General features: G+C 45.9%; 1 protein-coding gene across 3 annotated transcripts in view; it reads left to right on the top strand.

Annotated features, from left to right (window-relative positions):
• The first annotated feature begins 300 nt into the window (after nucleotides 1-300).
• Nucleotides 301-23,511, top strand: part of ATCAY (ATCAY kinesin light chain interacting caytaxin) — a 73,703-nt gene continuing 50,492 nt past the window's right edge. Inside the window, exons 1-2 of one of the 3 annotated variants that reach the window (XM_029614298.1) lie at nucleotides 301-437; nucleotides 1,266-1,444. In XM_029614298.1, coding sequence (XP_029470158.1) covers nucleotides 1,362-1,444 — 83 coding nt within the window. In that variant the 5' untranslated portion in view covers nucleotides 301-437; nucleotides 1,266-1,361. Of the gene's footprint in view, nucleotides 438-505; nucleotides 579-1,189; nucleotides 1,445-23,511 lie in introns of those variants that run through there. The other 2 variants (XM_029614300.1, XM_029614301.1) reach the window with 2 other exon arrangements.

Below are 23,511 nucleotides of genomic sequence, written 5' to 3'. Positions count from 1 at the left end.
TTGAGTTTTTCATAACCTCTCGCCACTGGCTCCACCCCATTCCCCCCCACCTCAAAAGCCGTGTAATTAGCAATCTTTAAAGGATAAGCGTCGACCAGCTGGGAGCAGTAGATAAATACAAAATCCGGGAGGAAGCTCCAGGAAAGTGATGCTAGAGCCAGCAACACCAGCATGAGGCTGGATGAAGGCAGCCTCCATTTCCCCAGGAAGAGAAAAGTGAAAGCGGAGAGCTGCAGCTGCACAGCCTTGCCCCGCAGTATGTAGGGCTCCGTCCTGCCCCCCCCCCCCCCCCCCGCCTGTAACGCGCAGCTGGCTCCTGCTCTTCTCTCGGCGTCCAGAGAGTTCCATCGCCAGAAGCCCTCCCCGAGCCAGTCATGCACCGCTGGAAGGCAAGGGGGCTCTCTATTGTTCGTCGGGAACAATAGGCGGATTGCACTGTAAGTAGGACCTTCCATGACAATGACGTTTGCCAGCTGCATGGGGGGAGGATCGGGGGCTGTTTCTCGTGGGCTGATGCTGTTTTGAAATGGTCTGGGGAGAAAGATGTGACTGAGCGGCTGCTGCCGTCTTCCAAGCAGGTGGGAGAATACCGAGTAACAGCGCCGGAGCGATAAACCCAAAATGGGCGATTACATTATAGTATCTGCGGCTAGGTTTACGTAATGCGATTCACTGTGTATCCGTGCAATGGAAAAGAGCAGGTTATTGAGGTCTCCGGGGAAGGGAGCGCATCTGGAGCAAAGGAAGGGGCACAAAAGGGCAGCTCTTAAAGCTTGCTTTGTCGATCGAAGGCGTTGGGGAGTATTGCTTTGGTAAAAACGCATCTGCCTGCAAGGAACACATATCCTCTTGCCTTGCCTCCCGAGATCAGAAAGATTGAGGGAGGGAGGGAGCGAGGAGGAAAGATGGAGGAGGGAGACGAACTGGGTTTCAGCGAAAAGAATGCGAAGATAAACACGGGCACGCCTCCTCCGCAGTGCGCGTTATCTATTCGCTGAAATACGCGGGCAGAGACGCGCAAGCAGGGTTGGACAGAAGTATTAATTACCCCCCTCCTCTTTGGCTTTGGTTTCGGAAGGCACTTTGTTTGTGATACAGATCTGACATGGGAGCCTGTCCCTTTTTCTGGGCGTCCCGATAAAATATTTCATGCGGGTGATCACATGGCCCTTTGGAAGAGGGGGTCGTGGTTGCCCCACTGCAGTGGCCTCCCACGTAAAGGCTCGCTGCTCTCTCCTCTGAACCCGTGTTTGTTTTGGTCCTAGCCGAATTCCTCTTGTGCTGGTTCTGGATCCGCCTCGCCCTTCCGTGGATCGCTCAGCCCCCCCTCTTCTCTGCCTCCCGAATCAAGCTGAAGCTCCATGGGGACCACGGAGGCCACTTTAAGAATGGAGAACGTGGACGTGGACGTGAAGGAGGAATGGCAGGATGAAGACTTTCCCAGGTGGGTTCTTGCCTGTGGATAATAATCTCTAAAGACATTTTTCTCCTTTTCAAAAAAAAACAACCCCTGAAACGCGCAACCAGTGGTGAAGACGAGTCCTGGTTTCTTTCTGGTGAACTACTGGATCTGAGTTCAGGAGGAATTGCTCGTCAGGGATGGAGCAATATATCAGAATGCCATGGGACCCGTTTCTTTCTAGCGAGTTGGGAAGGGTCATGCCGGTTAGCTGGTGTTCCGGATTAGTAGGGTATATCAGAAAAAAATGATATTGTGGTTCCTATCCCGGGTTAGAGATGGAAAAAAGATGTATTATTTATAATTTCCCTTTATGTGCTTTTTCACCTTATCCGCCTGTGTTGCTGGAAGGGAAAGTTACATCTCTAAGTCCCCCAGCATTGAGAAAACAGATGTGTACATAATGAGTGCCTTTGTAGGTATTCCATAGAGTACACCTTTCCAATCTCGGTATATCCTTTACGGAAGGTGGATGAAATAACTTTTGCAGTAAGTTAAATTTTCTGTTCCTCTATGATGCAACTGTGCAATCTTGTGCTCCGGGAACAAAATTTCGATCTGGCATAAACGTAGATCCCGTCAGGTCTGTATTCTCCACGCACCTGTCAGCATCTCCCTAAAAGTATCCCCCTATTCTGAAGGCTCATCGGAAGACCCTGTACTAACCGTGAGCTTATGTCAGAGACTGGTTTGATTCAAAGATCTAGGGTAGATCCAAACTTGATTTATCTTTTTTTTTTTTTTTCCAATTTAAATGTTATAATCACCGACTTTATCTGGAACATTAAACTAACTTTGTGGACCTACTCAGGAGCAAGAGGCATTAGTTCCATATTAAATTGCTGTGAAGCTGCAACTAAGTGCTCAGGAGTAAAAAAAAAAAATAGAAAAAGAACAAATCTGTGCATTTATTTGGCCTCTAATTTCCCATCTGCACATCCTTATGAGGAATTCGTCGATTTCTTGGACACAAGTCTGTTCAGACACAAGACTGTAAAGGCAAATGTTATCATATTGTACAGAGACCGCAGTGATAACAGTATCTCACAATGGCATTTATGGTTTAAATACATGCTTATGTTTCATTATCTGGCATTGCTGTACACTCCACTCCGTGCATAGCCTTATGTGTTTCAGCATGCACCGCACCTCGTAAAAATAACGAATGCGTTCACCTTGTGGCAGGCAGTGATTCAGAACCCTGGACAAGGTTTATGTAAATATTGTAGGGTCCTCCCGTAGGCAAGCTGGAGCAATGGATCTCAAGCTTTTTTTTGTCACGATGCACCTGACAGATGATGCTCATGGCACACTACATTCTGCAGCTAAACTAAAAAAAAAATCTAAGTACTATTTTATTTTTAAAAATGATGCAAGAGAAAGAAAATATTCTTTAATTTCAAGAACTGCTGGTAAAAAAATAATTATTTTATTTTTTCACATAAGTTTTTAACCTTCATTTCATCAGTGAGAAATCTGGGACTAATGTGTAGACAAATTCTTGTGCAGTTCACTGTCATCTTCAAGAAGTTCTGAGACCTTTTCTGGAGTGTACACAGAGCAGAGCTAGACGTTACCCCTTTCAACTCACCATACGAAAAATAAATAAAAATGTGGTATCCTCTCAGGGTTAGTACTTCAGCATCTCTCCACTGCCACTTTGTGAAATAACCTGCAAAAAAGACAGTCAGAAGCCATTTAGCAAACCTGCCATACCATCAGAGCACTAACACCCGGGACCATAACAGCAACAACCCTAACTATGAAAAGACAACACTGCAAATATAGAACATAGAATGCTTCCTGTTGGAATAAACAAACCAAACTGGACTGCTAAAGAATAGATCCCTACACAGAGCCTACCTGCTGGCTAGCAGGATCCCTCACCTCTGTCACACTTGCAGACTGACCCTTACCTATTACAGAGTAAAGGACCATGAATTAAAAACAGAAACATGCACATATTGAAACTGAGAAGCCAGGCACTCTAGGGCAGCTTTCAAATTGTGTGCACAGAAGTATAAAGTCTGTGGGTAGTTTTCACCCACAGATTTTATGCCAATTTCCAAAGGGAAACTATTGCCTTTTGAAAAATGAGTTGGAAAAAGTCCATGCACAGACTTGCACCTGCTATTTGTTCAGCTACCTTTTCAGACTAAAAAACACACCGATTCTCCTTGATCTGCATTCTCCTGATACAGAAAGCATAGGCTTGCTCTGTCAACGTTTTTGTAATACACCTCCTACCTCTTGGTGACACACTGGTAGAGAATGCTGCCATAGCTCCCAGTTAATCTCTGACTTTTCCCTAACTTCTTTGCACTCGGAGATCTCCTGTACTTGTCTCATGCTTTCTTGAAATGTTGTTTTTTTCTCTAACCTGAGACAGTGGACAGTGGTAGCCTGTATGTCTTAAGGAGGTCCCTGCCTGTCTAAAAGCAATAATTCAGGAATCTGGCCAATATTTTGTACCTGAGCTGTTATTTTCCTGTGCTCAGGGACTGAGGAATTGGGGGTGATATGGGTTTCTAATGTACATTTTCAGTTTGGTCTGTCATTTACACTTTCCCCCATCATACAGACACATTTCTGTCAATCAGATTTTAGCATAGTTTTATTGGCATTTAAAACACCTGCACTATTCTTTTGTAGCCATAGGTCCACAGGTTGAACTTCTGGCATGGTCAACTTACCCCAGGATTCATCATTCTGCTATAAATATAGCGGAATAATGGCTCGCGGGAAAAAAAGGGGCGGGTTGAAATTATGCAGCTGGCCGCATTGTGGCGATGCGTTTTTGCCCACCGCGGATGCAGCAGGGCCGCACACTTTCACCCCCATAGCGCCACGGGGAAAGGTGTTATTTTCCATGGTCCTGTTGGCAATAATGTGGTAAAAATTATTGCTCCACCCAAACCCCACCCACACTCCTCCCCTTCCCGATTTAAATTGTACCGCCATGATGCGGCCAGTATCGCGTGCGTTAGGGCCTTGTTGCGCATGATAAAGCCCTAATGCATGTGATAATGGCACATCGCAGTTTAAAGAATGACCCTGTAAGTTTGTCATTCTTCTTCTAAAGCAACTAATTCAATAATTCGAGATATGTAGAGCATGGATGAAACCTGATGTGTGTTTTTGTGGAAGGAGCTTCCCTATGAACCTTCCAAAGGCCTTCTCTCTTTACAGACTCCAGCTGCACAGTCTCTGTCGAGTACCTTTTTCTTTACCCCCACTTACAGTTCTAAGATTCACATCTACCTTTATCCCTCAATTTCCTGGGGAAGTGTAGAGTAAATAGTTGCAGCTTAGAGAGTAGAATAAAAAGCAAGACCCAAGGAGATTGCGGAGGAAGAGAGGCAGGTGCACTTTTGTTGGCAGACATCTTTAAATATTCAGTCTTGTTACAGCTGCAGTGTCACTTGCCTCTACCAGTGAAGAGTCACAGACACCCTGTGTTTGCAGTACAGTCGGATTATTGTGCAATTCAGGTTGAGGGTAATGACCTTGCCAATTGAACCATTTAATTGAGGAAATCATGTAGTAGCTAGCTGTGTGATAGCATGTTGTTCCTCTATTCATTGATTGCTGGGCTCCATTTATGAAGGACCCAGCTGCAGCACCAACCTAAGTACCTCTGTCTTGTGTCCCTAGCATTTTTTATTTTGCTTGTTATGCAGGCCATGCATTAACTTAAGAGTCAGTCAACTAGCTACCTGTGTCTCTGTATTATTGAAATTATTTTTCTTATTGCCAGAATGTTTATACCACAATACTACAAAATATATATGAATTATTTACGTTAGAGGTGGCCAACTCTGGTCCTTAAGAGCCATAAACAGGTCAGGCATTCAGAATATCTACAATAAATATGCATGAGATAGATTTGCTTAGTGGAGGCGGTGCATGCAAATGAAAAGACAGCACTGCAAATATAAAATATAATATGCTTCCTGTTGGAATAAACAAAACAAACCAGACTGCTAAAGATTCCTACACATAACCTACCTGCTAGTTAGCAGGATCCCTCACCTCTGTCATATATGCAGAGCACAAACTGACTCTTACTGTGAAGAAATATTTCCTGATGTTGGTTCTGAGTCTTCCCCCCTGGAGTTTCATTTCGTGACTCCTAGTTCTACTGTTTCTTTTCCAATGGAAAAGATTTGATGTTTGCATCTTAAAAGCCTTTCAGGCATCTGAAGGTCTGCGTCAGATCTCTCCTGTACCTCCTTTCCTCCAGGGTATTCATATTCAGATCCTTCAGCCTCTCCTTATAAGTCTTCTGATACCAACCCCACACTAGTTTGGTCACCCTTGATGTGGAGTCTGCATTTTGAATTTTACATTTTGTGGTTGTGCATACCAGAGTTAGAATACTATTTATTTATTTAAAAACGTGTATATTCGACTCAAATACGTAGTTCAGAGCATAACACATTAATTCAAAAGCAAACACTTGGCTTTTCCCTTCAAAGGATAATTTTATTCTTGAAGACTCCCATTTCTGAAGATAAGAAGGTAAGAAATGTCATGCTGGGTCAGACCAAGGTCAGTTAAGCCCAAAATCCTGTCTCTAACAGCAGCCAGTCTGGGTGAACGAGTAAGCGACAGGTCCCAAAAAGATCTATTCCTTGTTACTCACTCCCAGGGATAATAGTTTACATAAGAACATAAGGCTTGCCATACTGGGTCCGATCAAGGATCCATCAATCAAGCCCAGTATCCTGTTTCCAAAAGTGGCCAATCCAGGTCACAAGTACCTGGCAGGATCCCAAGGGGTACACAGATTCCAAGCTGCTTATCCCAAGAATAAGCAATGCATTTCTGCAACTCCATCTTAATGATGGTTTTGGACTTTTCTTCCAGGAACTTGTCCAAACCTTTATTAAACACAGCTACACTAACAGGTTTCACCACATTGTTTGGCAACAAATTCCAGAATTTAATTATGCATTGAGTAAAAAAAAAAATTCTCCTAATTGTCTTAAATGTATCATCTAGTAACTTCATTGTGTGTCCCTTGGTCTTTGTACTTTTTGAAAGAGTAAACAATCTATTCACATTTACTCATTCTACTCCACTCATTATTTTATAGACTTCTGTCATATCTCCCCTCCAGTCTGAGAAGTCCTAACCTCTTTAGCCTTTCCTCATAGGGGAATCATTCCATCGCTTTTATCATTTTGCTTGCCCTTCTCTGTGCCTTTTCTAATTCTGCTATATCTTTCTTGAGTTGTAGTGATCAGAACTGCACAAGTACTCAAGATGAGGTTGCACCATGGATCGATACAGAGGCTTTATGATATTCTCTATTTTATTCTCCATTCCTTTCCTAATAATTTCTAGCATTCTATTTGCTTTATTTGCCAAGTAGAGTAGGCTTTCCCTGTACTTTTACTCCAGGAACTTGTTGAAGCCTTTTATAAACCCTAAATTGTGCATTGACTGAAAAAGTATTTGTTCTAAATCTGCTGATTGTCAATTTCATGGCATGTGACCTCTTGATTTAGTATTACATAGAAACATAGAAACATAGAAATGACGGCAGAAGAAGACCAAATGGCCCATCTAGTCTGCCCAGCAAGCTTCACCCATATTTTCTCTCATACTTATCTGTTTCTCTTAGCTCTTGGTTCTATTTCCCTTCCACCCCCACCTTTAATGTAGAGAGCAGTGATGGAGCTGCATCCAAGTGAAATATCTAGCTTGATTCGTTAGGGGTAGTAGCCGCCGCAATAAGCAAGCTGCACCCATGCTTATTTGTTTTACCCAGACTATGTTATTAGCCCTTATTGGTTGTTTTTCTTCTCCCCTGCCGTTGAAGCAGGGAGCTATGCTGGATATGTGTGACGTATAAGTCTTCTCCCATGCCGTTGAAGCAGAGAGCCATGCTGGATGTGCATCGAAAGTGAAGTATCAGGCACATTTGGTTTGGGGTAGTAACCGCCGTAACAAGCCAGCTACTCCCCGCTTTGTGAGTGCGAACCCTCTTTTCTTCTCCCCTGCCGTTATTTGTTATGCCCGTCAGTCGCAGATGGCTGCGACCGTGCGTACTTTTTTCCTGCATTGCTCTCCTGCCCTCCCCGGGGCTGCTTGCGGCTCAGGCCAGCTTTCACCGCTGTGTTCCCCAGGACTCCTCATGGCGGCCTGGATGCTGCCGCCATCTTCCTCAATTCTGGGCCTTCCTAGGCGCGTGCACACTCCACTGGTGTTATAATTAGTGAGGTTTGGGTAGACCCTTGGACACTGTGGCAGCTGACCATGCCCAAGGGGGGCAGTCCCGTGAGGGGCCACAGGTCAGGCTCAGCTTAGGACACACAAAACAGAGATTGATCTTTTATTAGATAATGTGATGAAGCCACCAGAGGTCGCAGTAGTGAGCAGTTGAAGTAGCCTGACTGGGCTAGTATCCCTCAGGCGCTGGAACAGCGACTCCTCTGGTAGCAGTGCTGTAGTGGAAAGAACTGAGAATAATGAGTACAGTGGAATAAGCACAAGCCCCAGTATGGAGAACCCCAGGATAGGGAGAGCAGGCCCTCGAGGAGCGAGTACCTGATCCCTGAGAGCTGAGAGGCTTGAAGGTATTGTACTCACACAGCAGTTCCACGTAGGAGATGGCACAGGGATGGAACAGAGGCAGGCCCTCGAGGAGTGAATACCTGGTTCCAGGGAACAGCTCTGAGGTGAAGATGGTAGTACTCACTGGTGTTGTAGATAGCGAATCCTTCCAGGCAGAAGAGAAGGTAGGAGCAGCCAGCAAGTCAGGGAACATGATGGTCTAACCTCGCCATCTCCTTCACTGATTGTTCCTGTATCAATAAAGATGGACAATCAAGAGTTCCACACCTTGTTCCCACCAGCCCCTGGTGAACTCCGGGGCCGGTGGGAACTTCATTCTAAAGCAGCTTACAGAACATCTTCAGATCCCTATTATCTAGTCTTCGGTACCCCTACTTCTGTCCTCGATTCATGGGAAACCTCTTCCTGGTGAAGTTACCCACACTACAGCTCCCATCCACTACAGCTCCCACACTACAGCTCCCATCCACTACAGCTCCCATCCAACTACGCACTGGGACCTTGCATGTGGGGACCATTTTGTTCCACATCTTAGACAAGGCCATCCATCCCGTAGTATTGGGGCTGCCTTGGCTTCAACAGCACACCTCACACTTTGACTGGGCCACCCTACAGCTCTCTCATTGGGGTCCTGCTTGACACAGGAATTGTCTGGAACCCGCTTCACCACTGCCTTGTATGGTAACCACAACCACTCTTTCTGGCCTTCCGCCGCAATATGCATCCTTCTCCGATGTATTCTCCAAGAAGGCCGCAGATACACTACCTCCACATCACTCATATGACTGCGCAATCAACTTACTACCTAATTCGGAGCCTCCACGGGGCAGAATCTCTCTCACAGATGGAGACTCAAGCCATGTTAGAATACATTCGAGAAAACTTGGCCAAGGGATTCATTCAGCTCTCCAAGTCTCCTGCAGGCGCAGGGTTCTTCTTCGTAGGCAAAAAAGATGGCTCCCTGTGCCCTTGCATCGACTACCGTGGCTTAAATGAAATAACCCTCAAGGATCGCTACCTGCTGCCGCTTATCTCTGAGCTCTTTGACAGGCTTCAAGGAGCTAAGATCTTTTCAAAGTTAGACCTCCGCAGGGCCTATAACTTGGTCCGGATCCGCAAGGGCGATGAGTGGAAAACCTCCTTTAACACCCACGATGGACACCGAGTACCTCATAATGCAGTTTGGGTTGTGCAATACACCCGTGGTATTTCAAAACTTGATAAACGAGGTTTCAGAGATATGCTATACCAGTGCGTAGTCATATATCTTGATGATATACTAGTTTTTTCACAAGACCTCGAAAGTCATCGCCGGGACATCTCTCGAGTTTTACAGCAGCTGTGGGAGAATCTGCATCCCTTTTCTGGGCTATGTGGTATCTAGTCAGGGGTTTCATATGGACTCTCAGAAACTGAAGAGCATCCGTGATTGGCCTCAACCTACAGGCCTTAAGGCCCTCCAGAGATTCCTTGGCTTCGCCAATTACTATCGCTCTTTTATCCACCATTACTCCACTCTGACTGCACCACTCACAGCCATGACTCGTAAGGAGGCCAATCCCTCTCAATGGACACCTGAAGCTGTGATGGCTTTTCAAGATCTCAAGGCCACTTTCCTTAAGGAACCCTGTCTCTGTCATCTGGATCCTACACGTCCGTTTGTGGTGGAGGTCGATGCCTCCAATGTTGGCATTGGAGCCGTATTAAGTCACTACTCCACTACTCATACGCTGCACCCCTGTTCTTTCTTTTCTCAACGATTTTCGCCAGCAGAACGCAATTACACCATCGGGGACAAAGAACTGCTGGCCATCAAGTTGGTGTTTAAGGAATAACGATCCTGGCTTGAAGGGGCATAGCATCAGATTACCGTATACACGGATCATAAAAATTTGGAATATCTGCATCAGGCCCAGCGTCTAAACCACCACCAGGCCTGCTGGTCCCTCTTCTTCACACGATTCAATTTCATATTGATTTACCATCCTCGGGGTTGTGCCTGCAGCCTGAACAGACTGTCCGCACCTCCCACTCCTCGGGACCACGCTTACATATCACAGTGCCTGCCAGAGCTTCCCGCTCCTCGGAGTACCGCTCTCCGGCTTCCCTGGGGCTTGCATGCTTCCCCGCTTCTTGGGGGTGCACCTATGTACTACATTGAAGCTGCCTACACTTCTCCAATCCTCGGGGCGGTGCTACATCACTAGTGGCTCAACTCAGGCTTCCCTGTTCTGTGGGCTAGCCAATGGCATTATGTCTCCATCCTATGCTGTGTAGCTCCTCCCTTCAGGGTTGCTTCCGGAGTACCTCCTGATTGACCAAAGCCTCACACTACCCACTCTGCGGTCCTCTTGCATTCCTTTCCTCAGGATCCCTGCTCAGGCATACCCTCCAGTCTACTCTCCACGGGGGGGGCCTCTCCTAGTGCCGTGGGACATCTCCATTGCCTCACCCAGAGCTCTCCGCTGTCTCTGACCTCGCCTCCCGACGGTGAAGACCTGTGGGGGTCCTTCCCACATGTAGTAACAACTTGCCCCTCGGGCCAAGGGCCCACATACCCACAAATCATAATATTATTTAAAAGGGCAAATAACTGTCTTTTATCCTTACCATCCCACTCATGATTTTATAAACTTCAATCATGTTCGCTATAGTCATCTCTTTTCCAAGCCAAAGAGCCGTAATCTATGTAGCCTCTTATCATATGGGAACTATTCTATCCCCTTTATTATTTTTGTCACCTTCCTCTGCACCTTTTCTAATTCTGCTGTCTTTTTTGAGATGAGGGTGACCAGAACTATGCACACTACTCAAGGAGTAGAGGAGAAGCCTAATAGTTAGATCAGTAGGCAGCAAACCAGAGAAGCCAGCGTTCAAATCCTACTGATGCTTCTTGTAACTTTGGATAAGTCACTTGACCCTCTATTGCCACAGGTATAAACTTAGGGGTCTATTTACTGAAGACTTTCTCCCATTTAATTTCTAAGGAAAAAGTGCTTACTAAATGGGACCATTAGATAATAAGCTTTCTGGAATAGGAAAATATTTATAATCCTTGAATGTAATCCGCTTTGAAGTGATAGAACATAAGAACATAAGAATTGCCATACTGGGTCAGACCAAGGGTCCATCAAGCCCAGCATCCTGTTTCCAACAGTGGCCAATCCAAATCACAAGTATCTGGCAAGTACCCAAACATTAAATAGATCTCAAGCTACTTGTTGCGGTCTCCACCGCTTTCCCCCTTGTTGCTGTACTCAGGGCTCACCTCCGATGCCGGGAACGCCGCTCCCGCGGCTCTGCTGGGCCTTTGGGGCGTCCGCCATTACTGGATCATCTCGCTGCTGCCACGCACACGCGCGAGGACGCGCATTATGGTCGCACGGTCACCGGAAGTCTGGCCCCGCCTGGACTAACTACGCCACGCCCCAAGCCTGATTTAACCGGCGTTCATCTGCCTTCTAAATATGATTTGTAATGAACCCTTAAGGAAGAATATACTGCAGTTTGGTCAGTCAAGGTCTTAGATATTTCCTTCCTATGGCAAGCAAGAAGGAAGCGTATTTTCCTCCTAGATGGCTGCTTCATTTTAGTGTTTTTGATCCCAAACTGCCACAGCAAAATCATAATAGTTTTTATTCCTCTTGTGCATTAAAAGATGTCCAGGTGGAATATAAGTGAAGGAGGATGCAGAGTCACCCCCACCCTGGACTAGCCCAGTGTGACTGTGATGATACTAGAGAATGGCTGAGCACAGCTACCTATGCCAAAAACCTTCATCTTCCTCAGTGCACTGCACACCATTCACAAGCAGGCAGCAGGTGCCATATGTGGCAAAACTACAGTGTCATGTGATCAGCACAGTCCAGAATGATGAGACCTGACTGAGCCTTAAGGGACTGCTTTATTCAAGGAATACTGCGGGCAGACGCACAGGCAGCAGTGCTGACTATACCAGCTGTCCCCTGGAAATGAAAACTATAAAGAGACTCTTTTTTTTAAATTATTTTGGAAGGAGTTGTTTTCCCCTCTTTCAAACTGTAATATTAATGCACTCACTGATATCCTTAACTCTTTGAAGCCCAAACACTTTCATACCTTTCAGGGAATTAGGGTTGCCAACTGTTCTGAATTTTTCCAGACTGCACAGATAATTGGGGTACTGTATGGAAAAAGAACAAAAAGGATGAGCTAAAATGTTCAGAAATGTCCTGATTTTAGCTCTCCACCTGTAGGTTAGCATCTGATCCTCCCCTGTACAATGTACTATGTGCTTTGATAGCTACTCTATGTTCCATATGTGTTGGATGCATTTATTTTGTGTCACTTACATAGGCTTCAGTTTGTGATTTAATCAGAGGCCTAAACATTTTTACAAACCTTTTTCAGTGTAAAGAAGTTCTAGAACTACAGGTCATGATAAGAGGCTCTGAAAAGGGTAGACTCAGGCATGACACCAGGAAATATTTCTTCATAGAAGGGTTGCTGGATGCATGGAACAACCACCTTGTAGAGGGGATAGAGACAAAACCAATAACATTTCAAGAAAACACGGGGCAAGTTCAGAGCATCTTTAACCGCAAAGAAGTTAGGAGAAAGTCAGAGATTACCTGGAGTCTATGGCAGCGCTTCACAAACAGCGCGTCACCAAAAATTCGACATAGCAAGCTTATGCTGTCTGCATCTGCTGCTTGAGGAGAGTGCAGAGCAGGGGGTATCTGTGGGCTTCTTAGTCTGAAAAAAAGTACCTGAACAAATAGCAGGTGCAAGTCTGTGCATGGATGTTTTCCAACTCATTTTTCAAAAGGGAATACATTACCTTTGGGAATTGGCATAAAATCTCAGGTAAAACTAATCCCAGACTTTATACTTCTGTACACAGTTTGAAATTTGCCCTAGAACATGGACGGCCACAAACAGGCCTGGTTTTCAGGATCTCCACAATGAATATGCATGAGAGAGATTTGCATGTGGTGCCTCCATTTTATGCAAATACATCTCATGCATATTCATTGTGGAGATCCTGACAACCAGGTCTGTTTGTGGCTCTTGAGGATCGGGGTTGGCCAACCCTGCCGTAGAAAGTCTGGCTTCTTGGGGTTTCAGTATTTGCATGTTTCTGTTTTGAATTTATGGTCCTTTATTCTGTAACAGGTAAGGGTCAGTCTGTGCTCTGCGTGTGTGACAGAGATAAGGGTTTCTATTAACTAGCAGGTAGGTTCTCTGCAGAGATCTTCAGCAGTCCAGTTTTTTTTTTTTGTTTTGTAATTTATAATTTTATTGAAGGTCAAACAATAAAAACACAATATACAATCTTCACAACATTTTAAAGTAGACATTCAGTTCACTTTTAACAAGAACATCACCCTCCACCCCTCGCCAACAGCTAATGTTCCAGATAATAGGTTATTCATGAATTCTAATACTAAAAGATTATACTTAGTCTACATATGGGGAACAAGTGACTCCCCTGTTTAATATCCAACCCAGGCTGTAGTTATATGATGTTAGGTTCCATATTAGGAACTACCACCCAGGAAAAAGATCTAGGCATCATAGTGGATAATACTTTAAAATTGTCGGTTCAGTGTGCTGCGGCAGTCAAAAAAGCAAACAGAATGTTAGGAATTATTAGGAAGGGAATGGTGAATAAAACAGAAAATGTCAAAATGTCTCTGTATTGCTCCATGGTGAGACCACACCTTGAATATTGTGTACAATTCTGGTCACCGCATCTCAAAAAAGATATAGTTGCGATGGAGAAGGTACAGAGAAGGGCGACCAAAATGATAAAGGGAATGGAACAGCTCCCCTATGAGGAAAGGCTGAAGAGGTTAGGACTTTTCAGCTTGGAGAAGAGACGGCTGAGGGGGGATATGATAGAGGTGTTTAAAATCATGAGAGGTCTAGAACGGGTAGATGTGAATCGGTTATTTACACTTTCGAATAATAGAAGGACTAGGGGGCATTCCATGAAGTTAGCAAGTGGCACATTTAAGACTAATCGGAGAAAATTCTTTTTCACTCAACGCACAATAAAGCTCTGGAATTTGTTGCCAGAGGATGTGGTTAGTGCAGTTAGTGTAGCTGGGTTCAAAAAAGGTTTGGATAAGTTCTTGGAGGGGAAGTCCATTAACGGCTATTAATCAAATTTACTTAGGGAATAGCACTGCTATTAATTGCCTCAGTAGCATGGGTTCTTCTTAGTGTTTGGGTAATTGCCAGGTTCTTGTGGCCTGGTTTGGCCTCTGTTGGAAACAGGATGCTGGGCTTGATGGACCCTTGGTCTGACCCAGCATGGCAATTTCTTATGTTCTTATGGGTCTAAGCCTTAAGATGTCCGGTCCCAATAAGATACAAATGTATAAAGTATACATAATTGAAAAAAGAAAATGATGTAGTCACTCCTACGCCAGGAGATGCCTTCTCTTCAGTTTGCTTGCTATTAAAATGTATGTGATGTCTCATAGACCTACACCCTATCCCAATCTAAGAGCCGCTAGGCAAGGTTGCTAAGTCCAGTTTGTATTATAAAATACAATATACTTCCTGTTTTTCCCAACAGGAAGCATATTGCGTTCTATATCTGCAGTGCTGTTTGGATCCTGGGTATTAGTGCGCTGATTGTATGGCAGGTTTGCTATATAGATTCTGAGTATCTTTTTCTTGCGGGTTTTCATGTTATTTCACAAAGTATCTGGCAGGGGAGGGATTTTGAAATGCTGTTACTGAGAGGATTCCAGATTTTGAATATATTGTTTTGTATGGCAAGTTGAAAAGAGAAACCTCCTAGCTCTGTTCTTTATAAACTCCTGAATAGGTCAGAACTTCTTGAGGTTGACAAGGTCATTGCAAGTCCTGTACAATGACATTCAACCCTGTATGAAAAAACTGTGAGCAGCACAGTAGAGTTCTCACTGATGAAGTGAAGATAACAACTTTTGTGAAAAAATAAAACAACTTTTTTTTTCCAAGTAGTTATTAAAATTAAAGAATATTTTCTTTCTCTTCCATCATTTTAACAATAAAATAATTAGAGTCTTTATGTTCAAGCTGCAGAATGTAGTGTGCAGTTTGTCGCACATGTGAGCATCATCTATCAGGTGTGTAATGACAGAAAATAGATTGAGAACCACTGGTCTATGGTACTGTAACAAGAAGTAAATTGGGCAAACTAGATGGATCCGTATCTGCTAATATATTCTGTATTTGCTTTTTTTCTAATGGTGAATAGTGGCAATTAAAGTCACATGTGTGTAAACACCATCAGCGAAGATATTAAACAGCATCTGCAAGTGTTTGGAAATTCGACGGTTCAAAGTTGGCAACCCTACATGGAATCCTATCAGTGTTATTATAAACAAATGCCAAGCTTGTAAAACCAAGTGAAAGCTTGGTGTTTGTAGTGTTCAGCGTCATCTGGAGATGACTAAGTGAAGTATCAGACACCAAGAGTTAAATCCCTCCTTTCCCATTTGAACCTAGAAACATGCTGCTGCATCATGCCTAGAGAGAGAGCTGAGCATACAAAACTTAAGCCAGCGAGGCACCTCAAACTGTATGATTACCATGCTGGGCCACCTGCTAGAGGGCATAACTCAAGCAAGCAAATATCCATCGTTCTTAGAAGTAGGACTGAGCTATCATGGCTACTCAGTGATGTCTGAACCATGCCCAGTCCTATGGCCCTAGGCAGACCAATGTAACACCCAAACCCACCCTGAGTTGAAAGCGCCCCTCTTACAGTGGGAGATATATAAAGTGATGCAGGCATGATGAATGCATTGCCATTTTCAGCATTTGCAAAATTCACATTTGTGTAGTACGCGTGTATGAAAATCTACCTATACGGGTTTTTCCAGTAGACACAAAATGGGAGAAAAGCCTTAATGAATCTGGCCTTAGCCAGTTAATTCAACTCCTCCCAGTTATCCCATTGGAATGCCCCTAACTTACCCCATCATTCCACTATAATTAAAGCAGAATGATGAGTCACACACAGAATAAGGGGCGGGGTGATAGTGTGCACCCGGCCGCATTGCGGTGCTGTGTTTTCGCCCACCGTGGTTGTAGCTATGGCTCACACTATCGCCCCCATACCGTCAATGGGAAAGGTGGTGTTATTTCCGGCATTATTGCCGGTGATAATGTCTGAAACAGCAATACCGGAATAAAAGTTTTTCTCATCCCGCCCAGCCCTGCCCCTTTCCCTAATTTAAATCTTTCCATGGCGATAATGGCCCATCACGTTTTAATGAGTGACCCTGTTCACCGGATAAATTCTAGCCGCCTAACATTTTGCATATGGACCTCTATATGTTGAAGGGGAGGAAGCATTCTACTGCCCAGACATTTCAACTCATCAATCCAAGACCTTTCATTTAAATTTTATTTTTATTTCATGATTCAGAATTATAAGTAAAGAACACAAGTGTACAGATTCCATTATTCCTAGTGCTTTTATAATTCATCAGTCTTAATTTACTCTAAAACCAATCTCCTTCCCTCATTATAGCAATTTTGTTTTAATTTGGTGTTATAATTAATAAGGCAATTACACATTGCAAGGTTGGATTATTGTGTTTGTTGCTAGATCACTGGAAGTTGCATTAAACCATGGTAGTGCTCTAACACGCATTAGTGCATATCGCGTGATAGAGCACAATTGTGGCGATATAAAGCCATATATGTGATATTTTGCATGTCCCCACCCTGGCTCCCTCCCCTATTACAATGACTTTCTTTGCATGCAATTTGCATGCATGAATAATGTAAATGCATGCAAAGAAGGTTTTTATTAGGCAATCTGATGCCTAATATTGCAGTCAGTCAGTGGTCAGCCGCAGTAAAATAACTACATCTATTTGAAAAGCAGTAAATGTGAAGTGGGAGGCCTGGGACCCTAACGTGGGTGCAGAGGCTCCCACCTCACATTTAAAGAGTTGGCCTCCAAAAAAAATTATAGTGGCAAAATGGGGAAGTTCAGCGGGGGTCAGTGTGGCTTGTGTGGCCTTGTGTTGACCAAGGGCCGCCACACAAGTTTAAAAATAGATGTGTCCACGCGGCAACAGCGCTAGCCCCCCCAAAAAAGGTGTCTGAAAATAATCAGTGTTGGCTCAGTGCCCTCCTTCCCCCTCCCTCGTGCTCTCCCCACTCCAGCCCCCCTTCCACACCTCTCAAAACTTTCAAAGGAATGTGGGATCCTGCGCTGGGGCCCAGGGAGCCCCCTCTCACCTGGCCCAGTTGGCACCATTTTTCAAATTGGTGCCGACCTGACCTTGCCCCAGCCATGTAACTGAGGCAAGATCCGGGGATCGGACCTTGGCCATGTGGTCTGGCTCTGATCCCTGGACCTTGCTCCAATCACTTGGCTGGGGCAAGGTCAGGTTGGCACCATTTTGAAAACTGACGCCACCCAGGCTGGGTGCAAGGAGGCTCCCTGGCCCCAGCACAGGATTCCACATTCCTTTGAAAGGTTCAGGGAGTTGGGGCGTGTGGGGCACAGGAGGCGCCTCCACCTATTATTTTTAGACACCCTTGGGACAGGGGTGGAGAGCCGGGGCCATTGCCACTATTATGTTTTGAGGTGTGGCCCCTTGGTTGCTGCAAGAGATGGCACCTCCCACAGGGCTCCGCCCTGTGGGGACTTGCAGTGATAGGCTAGCTCCAGTGCAGATTCAGAACTGGAGCGATAGTTCTCACTCTGATGCTGGTAGTTGTAGTAGGAGAGAACCCCCAAGGAGCGGAGGTCCGGGACAAAATAAGGCCCCTGAGGAGCGGGTACCTAGGTGTCCTTGAAGCTCGTAGGCAACCCCAGAGGGTAGACAGGAGCGAGGCAAGGCCCCTGAGGAGCGGGTAACTTTGGCATCCTTGTTGGTAGCAGGTAACCTCGGAGGGTGTAGAGGAGCAAGACAAGACCCCCGAGGAGCGGGTACCTAAGTCGTCCTGGAGCGAGAGAACACAGAGTGGCAGCATCTGGTAACACAGAAAGATCAGCATGGAGGGTTCCTTGCTAACTCATATTAGGAATCGTGAATGGAGTTTAAATACCAGAACTCATGAGGTTCCCGCCATGACGCACATAAAAACTGGGGCTGCACGAACGCACGTGCCCTAGGTTAGAGACTTCTACGAAAACTAAAAAGTCATGGGATAGGAGGCGATGTCCTTTCGTGGATTACAAACTGGTTAAAAGACAGGAAACAGAGACTAGGATTAAATGGTCAATTTTCTCAGTGGAAAAGGGTAAACAGTGGAGTGCCTCAGGGATCTGTACTTGGACCGGTGCTTTTCAATATATTTATAAATGATCTGGAAAGGGGTACGATGAGAGAGGTTATCAAATTTGCGGATGATACAAAATTATTCAGAGTAGTTAAATCACAAGCGGACTGTGATACATTACAGGAGGACATTGCAAGACTGGAAGATTGGGCATCCAAATGGCAGATGAAATTTAATGTGGACAAGTGCAAGGTGTTGCATATAGGGAAAAATAACCCTTGCTGTAGTTACACGATGTTAGGTTCCATATTAGGAGCTACCATCCAGGAAAAAGATCTAGGCATCATAGTGGATACTACAATGAAATCGTCAACTCAGTGTGCTGCAGCAGTCAAAAAAGCAAACAGAATGTTAGGAATTATTAGGAAGGGAATGGTTAATAAAACGGAAAATGTCATAATGCCTCTATATCGTTCCATGGTGAGACCACACCTTGAATACTGTGTACAATTCTGGTCGCCGCATCTCAAAAAAGATATAGTTGCGATGGAGAAGGTACAACCAAAGTGATAAGCGGGATGGAACGGCTCCCCTATGGGGAGGGGCTGAAGATGTTGGGGCTGTTCAGCTTGGAGAAGAGACAGCTGAGGGGGGATATGATAGAGGTCTTTAAGATCATGATAGGTCTTGAATGAGTGGATGTGACTCGGTTATTTACACTTTCGAATAGTGGAAGGACTAGGGGGCATTCCATGACGTTAGCAAGTAGCACATTTAAGACTAATCGGAGAAAATTCTTTTTCACTCAACGCACAATAAAGCTCTGGAATTTGTTGCCACAGGATGTGGTTAGTGCAGTTAGTGTAGCTGGGTTCAAAAAAGGTTTGGATAAGTTCTTGAAGGAGAAGTCCATTAACGGCTATTAATCAAGTTTACTTAGGGAATAGCCACTGCTATTAATTGCATCAGTAGCATGGGATCTTCTTAGTGTTTGGGTAATTGCCAGGTTCTTGTGGCCTGGTTTGGCCTCTGTTGGAAACAGGATGCTGGGCTTGATGGACCCTTGGTCTGACCCAGCATGGCAATTTCTTATGTTTTTATGTGACTCTGGAAGAAAGATGGTGAACGCTATCGCCCATGCCGGACCGAGGACGCCGGAGGGGTCGGTGTGACCCTGGTCAGCAGGACCAGCTAACCCTTGGCACTGGAGACTGAGGCGAACACGGAGACGATGAAGAGACGAGAAAAGGCGCTGTGTCTTCACCACTGGTGGTCTGCGGTCCCCCCGGGAGGAGCCCGTAGGGACCCGACTGCTGGGACTTAGGTGGACTTAGGGAGATCAGGGTAACGGTGCAAAGGCCAACTGGAGCTTTGCCCTGGAAGCCTGCGGATCCCCCAGGAGGAACCCGTAGGGACCCGGGCCGCTGGGACTTAGGTGGGCCCTTGGAGACGGAGTCTTGAAGGAGTCCTAGGTCGAGTGCCAGAGGGTCGTCACTCACCAGTCCGAAGTCGTGCACCAGAGAATCACCGCTTGCCAATCCAAAGTCAGGAACCAGAGAATCACCGAAGCCACTCCGAAGTCAGGAACCAGAGAATCACCGTAAGCCAATCCAAAGTCAGGAACCAGGAACACCAAGACAGAACAGGATCCAAAGCTCAAGGACTCACCGAAGCAAGCAGACTGGACAGCGCTGGAGGACTTTGCCAAGTCACTGGATGAGCAGAGGAAGCTGCCTCTTATACTTCCCCTGCCCTGGCTGATAGAGAACAGGTGAGGCCATTTAAAGGGATGGGTCCCTTTAATTCTGTGGAGGGGGCGTGGCCTCGTGCTTAAGCATGGCGGCGGCCATTTTGGATTTCCTCCGCGGAGGGGAGACGCCACTGGGGGGAAGCAGGACGGCTTCCCCTGCAACGGGCAGCGCCGGAGGCTGCACGGGCACGATGGCCCGAGTCGGAGCCCTCCCCCGGGGCTCCTGCGGCGAGGGAACACCGCAAATCAGGTAGGGGGCCGCGGTCATGAGGCGCCACAGCTGCGGAGCACAACAAATGCTCCCACAGTCTTACATGTGATGGTCAATTAAATATTTAAAGATTTCCTGCACAATAACATGGCCATCTATTTGGATGACACCCTCATCTTCTCCAAGACACTAAAACAGCATCAGTCACATGTGAGACAGGTCTTGCAATGATTGCAGCAGCACCAACTCTATGCCAAGCTGAAAAAGTACTCCTTTCAGCAGAGGGAATTATCCTTCCTGGGTTACATCATGTCACAGACTGCACTCTGTTGTGGAGGTGGAACCTTGGCCCAAGGTAGAGTTGGCGCTACCCGTGGGGAAGGCCCTCATGGGTCTCCACCATCAGGAGGCAGGGCCGAATGGGAAGTGAAGGCCGACTGGAGGTTTGCCAATACCAGCCCTTGTTCCCCGCAGGTTGAGTCCTTGAGTACCGGGACCAGCTGGTCTTAGATGGGCCTCCATGTGGTTGATCCCGGAGAGAGTGTCCAAGGCAGGGAGCCAGGAAATGGCGGAGACGTAGGGTCCAAAGGAGCAAGGTTGAAGATGAGGCCAGGTTCCAGAGGCCCAGATAGACAGAAGCAGACAAGCAGTTAGGAACAAGTTAAGTCCGGGCTTGCGAGTAGGCGGGTGCCTAAGAAAGGCCAAGTCCAAGGCAGTCAGCTGGAGATAAGATCAGGTTCAAACGGGCAGGTGGCTGGAAACAAGGTCAGGTTCAAGCAAGGATCAAAAGCCAAGGAATCTGTCCAGAGCGTGGTAAGGAACAAGCGAAGGTCAAAGTCAAGGAATCCATCCAAAGGGTAGTCAGGAAACAGGAAGCTGGAACTGGAGCACAAGGACTGGAACAGGAACAGGAACACTGGAACAGAATCAGATACTGGAACAAGAACACGAATGAGAGGCAACTAAGCACATGATAGGAAGCGTGGAGACCTGTTGCAAAGGCAAAGACTGAATGGCAGAGCCTGCCTTAAATAGTAAGGCTGCGAGGTGTCATCATCTGGGGCCACAGGAAGGTTTCCCGCCGCGGCCCTTTTAAAGTCAGCGAAGTTGCATGCACGCGCGCCTAAGGCAGGCAAGCTGGAACTAGGAGATGGTGGCGTCTCCGCTTGACACACATGGGGAGACCCGACCGGGACAGGAGGAGGCTGCGGAGCCTGGGAGCATAGCAGGAGCACAAGCACGTATGCGACTGCCTACCATTGCCAAGGAGGAAGGGCCAGGTCCAGAACCCGGCGTTGGGGATGAGTGGAGCTGGCTGCGGGCCTGCGGCGGCCAGGAAAAGCAATACACTCTGTATGGACCTGGAAAAATTGAAAGCTATCTTGGACTGGCCTTGACTGGTGGGACTCGAGGCATTGCAGTGGTTCCTAGGCTTCACCAATTATTACCACCAATTCATCCACTGCTACTCCTCCTTGGTGGCACCACTCACAGCTCTCATGAGAAAGGGAGCAGATCCCCGCATCTGGAATGAAGAAACCGTGCAGGCCTTTTCATACTTAAAGCATGAGTTTACTCGCAACACCCACATCCCACCAAGCCATTTGTCATCGAGATAGATGCTTCCATTCTCAGAGTGGAGGCTCTCCTCTTGCAATATGACCTATATGGGGCTCTGGTGTCCTGGGCATACTTCTCAAGGAAGTTCTTTCTTGTGGAGCAAAATTACACCATCAGGGACCAGAAGTTATTGGCCATTAAACTAGCCCTTGAAGAGTGGCATCACCTACTGGAGGGGTTCGCCATCAAGTGACAATCTATACCGACCATAAAAAAAGCTCAGTGGATGAATTCCTGGCAAGCCCAGTGGTCATTATTTTTTAATCATTTCGATTTTGAATTGCGGTACCAGCCCACAGAGAAAAATCAAAGTACTGATGCCCTATCGCACTCATTCTAGGCCAAAAGCTGCCCAGACCTGCTAAGTCAAATCATAGACCCAGGAAGGATCATGTTGGATACTGCCATGACCACAAGGGAAAACAGTGGTTCCATGGCTCCTTCGGGAACAAGTTGTAAGATAGATGTATGACTCCTGCTTGGCAGGACATCCAGGATTCGGTAGGATGCTAGAGTTGTTCACCCGCTATTACTGGTGGCCTCGTCTATGACAAGATGTGAAATGCTACATGGAGTCTTGCTTGACTTGTGTTGCTAATAAGAGCCATAGAGGGCAGTCCTGGGATCTGCTACAGCTGCTGCCCGCTCCCAAAGAACCCTGGATAAATCTAACTACGGATTTTATCACTGACCTTCCTGCCTCAACTGGAAACAGCACTATTTGGGTAATGATAGATAGGTTCTCCAAGATGACCCACTTCATTCCACTCCCAGGATTACCCTCTGCATCCGAATTGGCCCAGCTATTTATCCAACATGGTTTCCGACTGCATGGTCTACCCTGCTATATCCTTTAAGACCGAGATATCCAGTTCATGCATACTATTGGCAAGGCGTATGCAAGACATTTGGGATCATGTTAGACTTCTCGTCTGCCTACCATCCTCAATTTAATGGACAGACTGAGTGGTTGAACCAATCACTCAAGTCATTTCTACACTCCTTTGTAAATCAATGCCAGGATAACAGGGTCTCTCTGCTTCCCTAGGCGGAAGCCTGCCATAATAATCACATTAACAAATCTACTGGTTTCTCCCCTTTTTAAATTAAATTTTTGATTATTATATAAATAAAAAATAAGGAAAAAAGGTCAAATACAACCACATAAATCCTCAGCAATCAAATAAAAGGTAAATTATCTGTTATCCCTTTCAAATTCACATCAAAGAGGATGGATAGAGGATTCTTAACTGTGCAAAATTAACTAATATTTATTTATGACCTCATATCCCTCCCTTCCCATCTCTTTCTAATCAGTTTTTCTAACAAAAACGCTCCAAGTGAGAGAGTTCCTCCCCTTTTTACCTGGTCTATGGACAGCATCCCCAGATACCCATGCCTTTAGCATCTCAGTAAAATGCCCAGCTGCCAACATAAAAGGATAGGAGTTACTCAATGTATGGCATTCAATGCACCAATTTCTGGATCAAGTTGCTGAATGCTCAAAAGTACTAGTGAACAAGAAGTGGCAGCCGGCACATCAAGTCCGACCAGGGAACTTAGCCTGACTAAGCCCTCGAAACTTGAGGCTTCGTATGCCATCCCTCAAGTTTGCACCATGGTTTATCGGACCTTATAAGCTAAAGCTACCCCCTACACTTCATA

The sequence above is a fragment of the Rhinatrema bivittatum genome, chromosome 8, assembly GCF_901001135.1.
Source record: "Rhinatrema bivittatum chromosome 8, aRhiBiv1.1, whole genome shotgun sequence".
Taxonomy (NCBI): domain Eukaryota; kingdom Metazoa; phylum Chordata; class Amphibia; order Gymnophiona; family Rhinatrematidae; genus Rhinatrema; species Rhinatrema bivittatum.
Note: the sequence above shows the minus strand (reverse complement) of the source record. Positions and strands in the feature narration are given on the sequence as shown.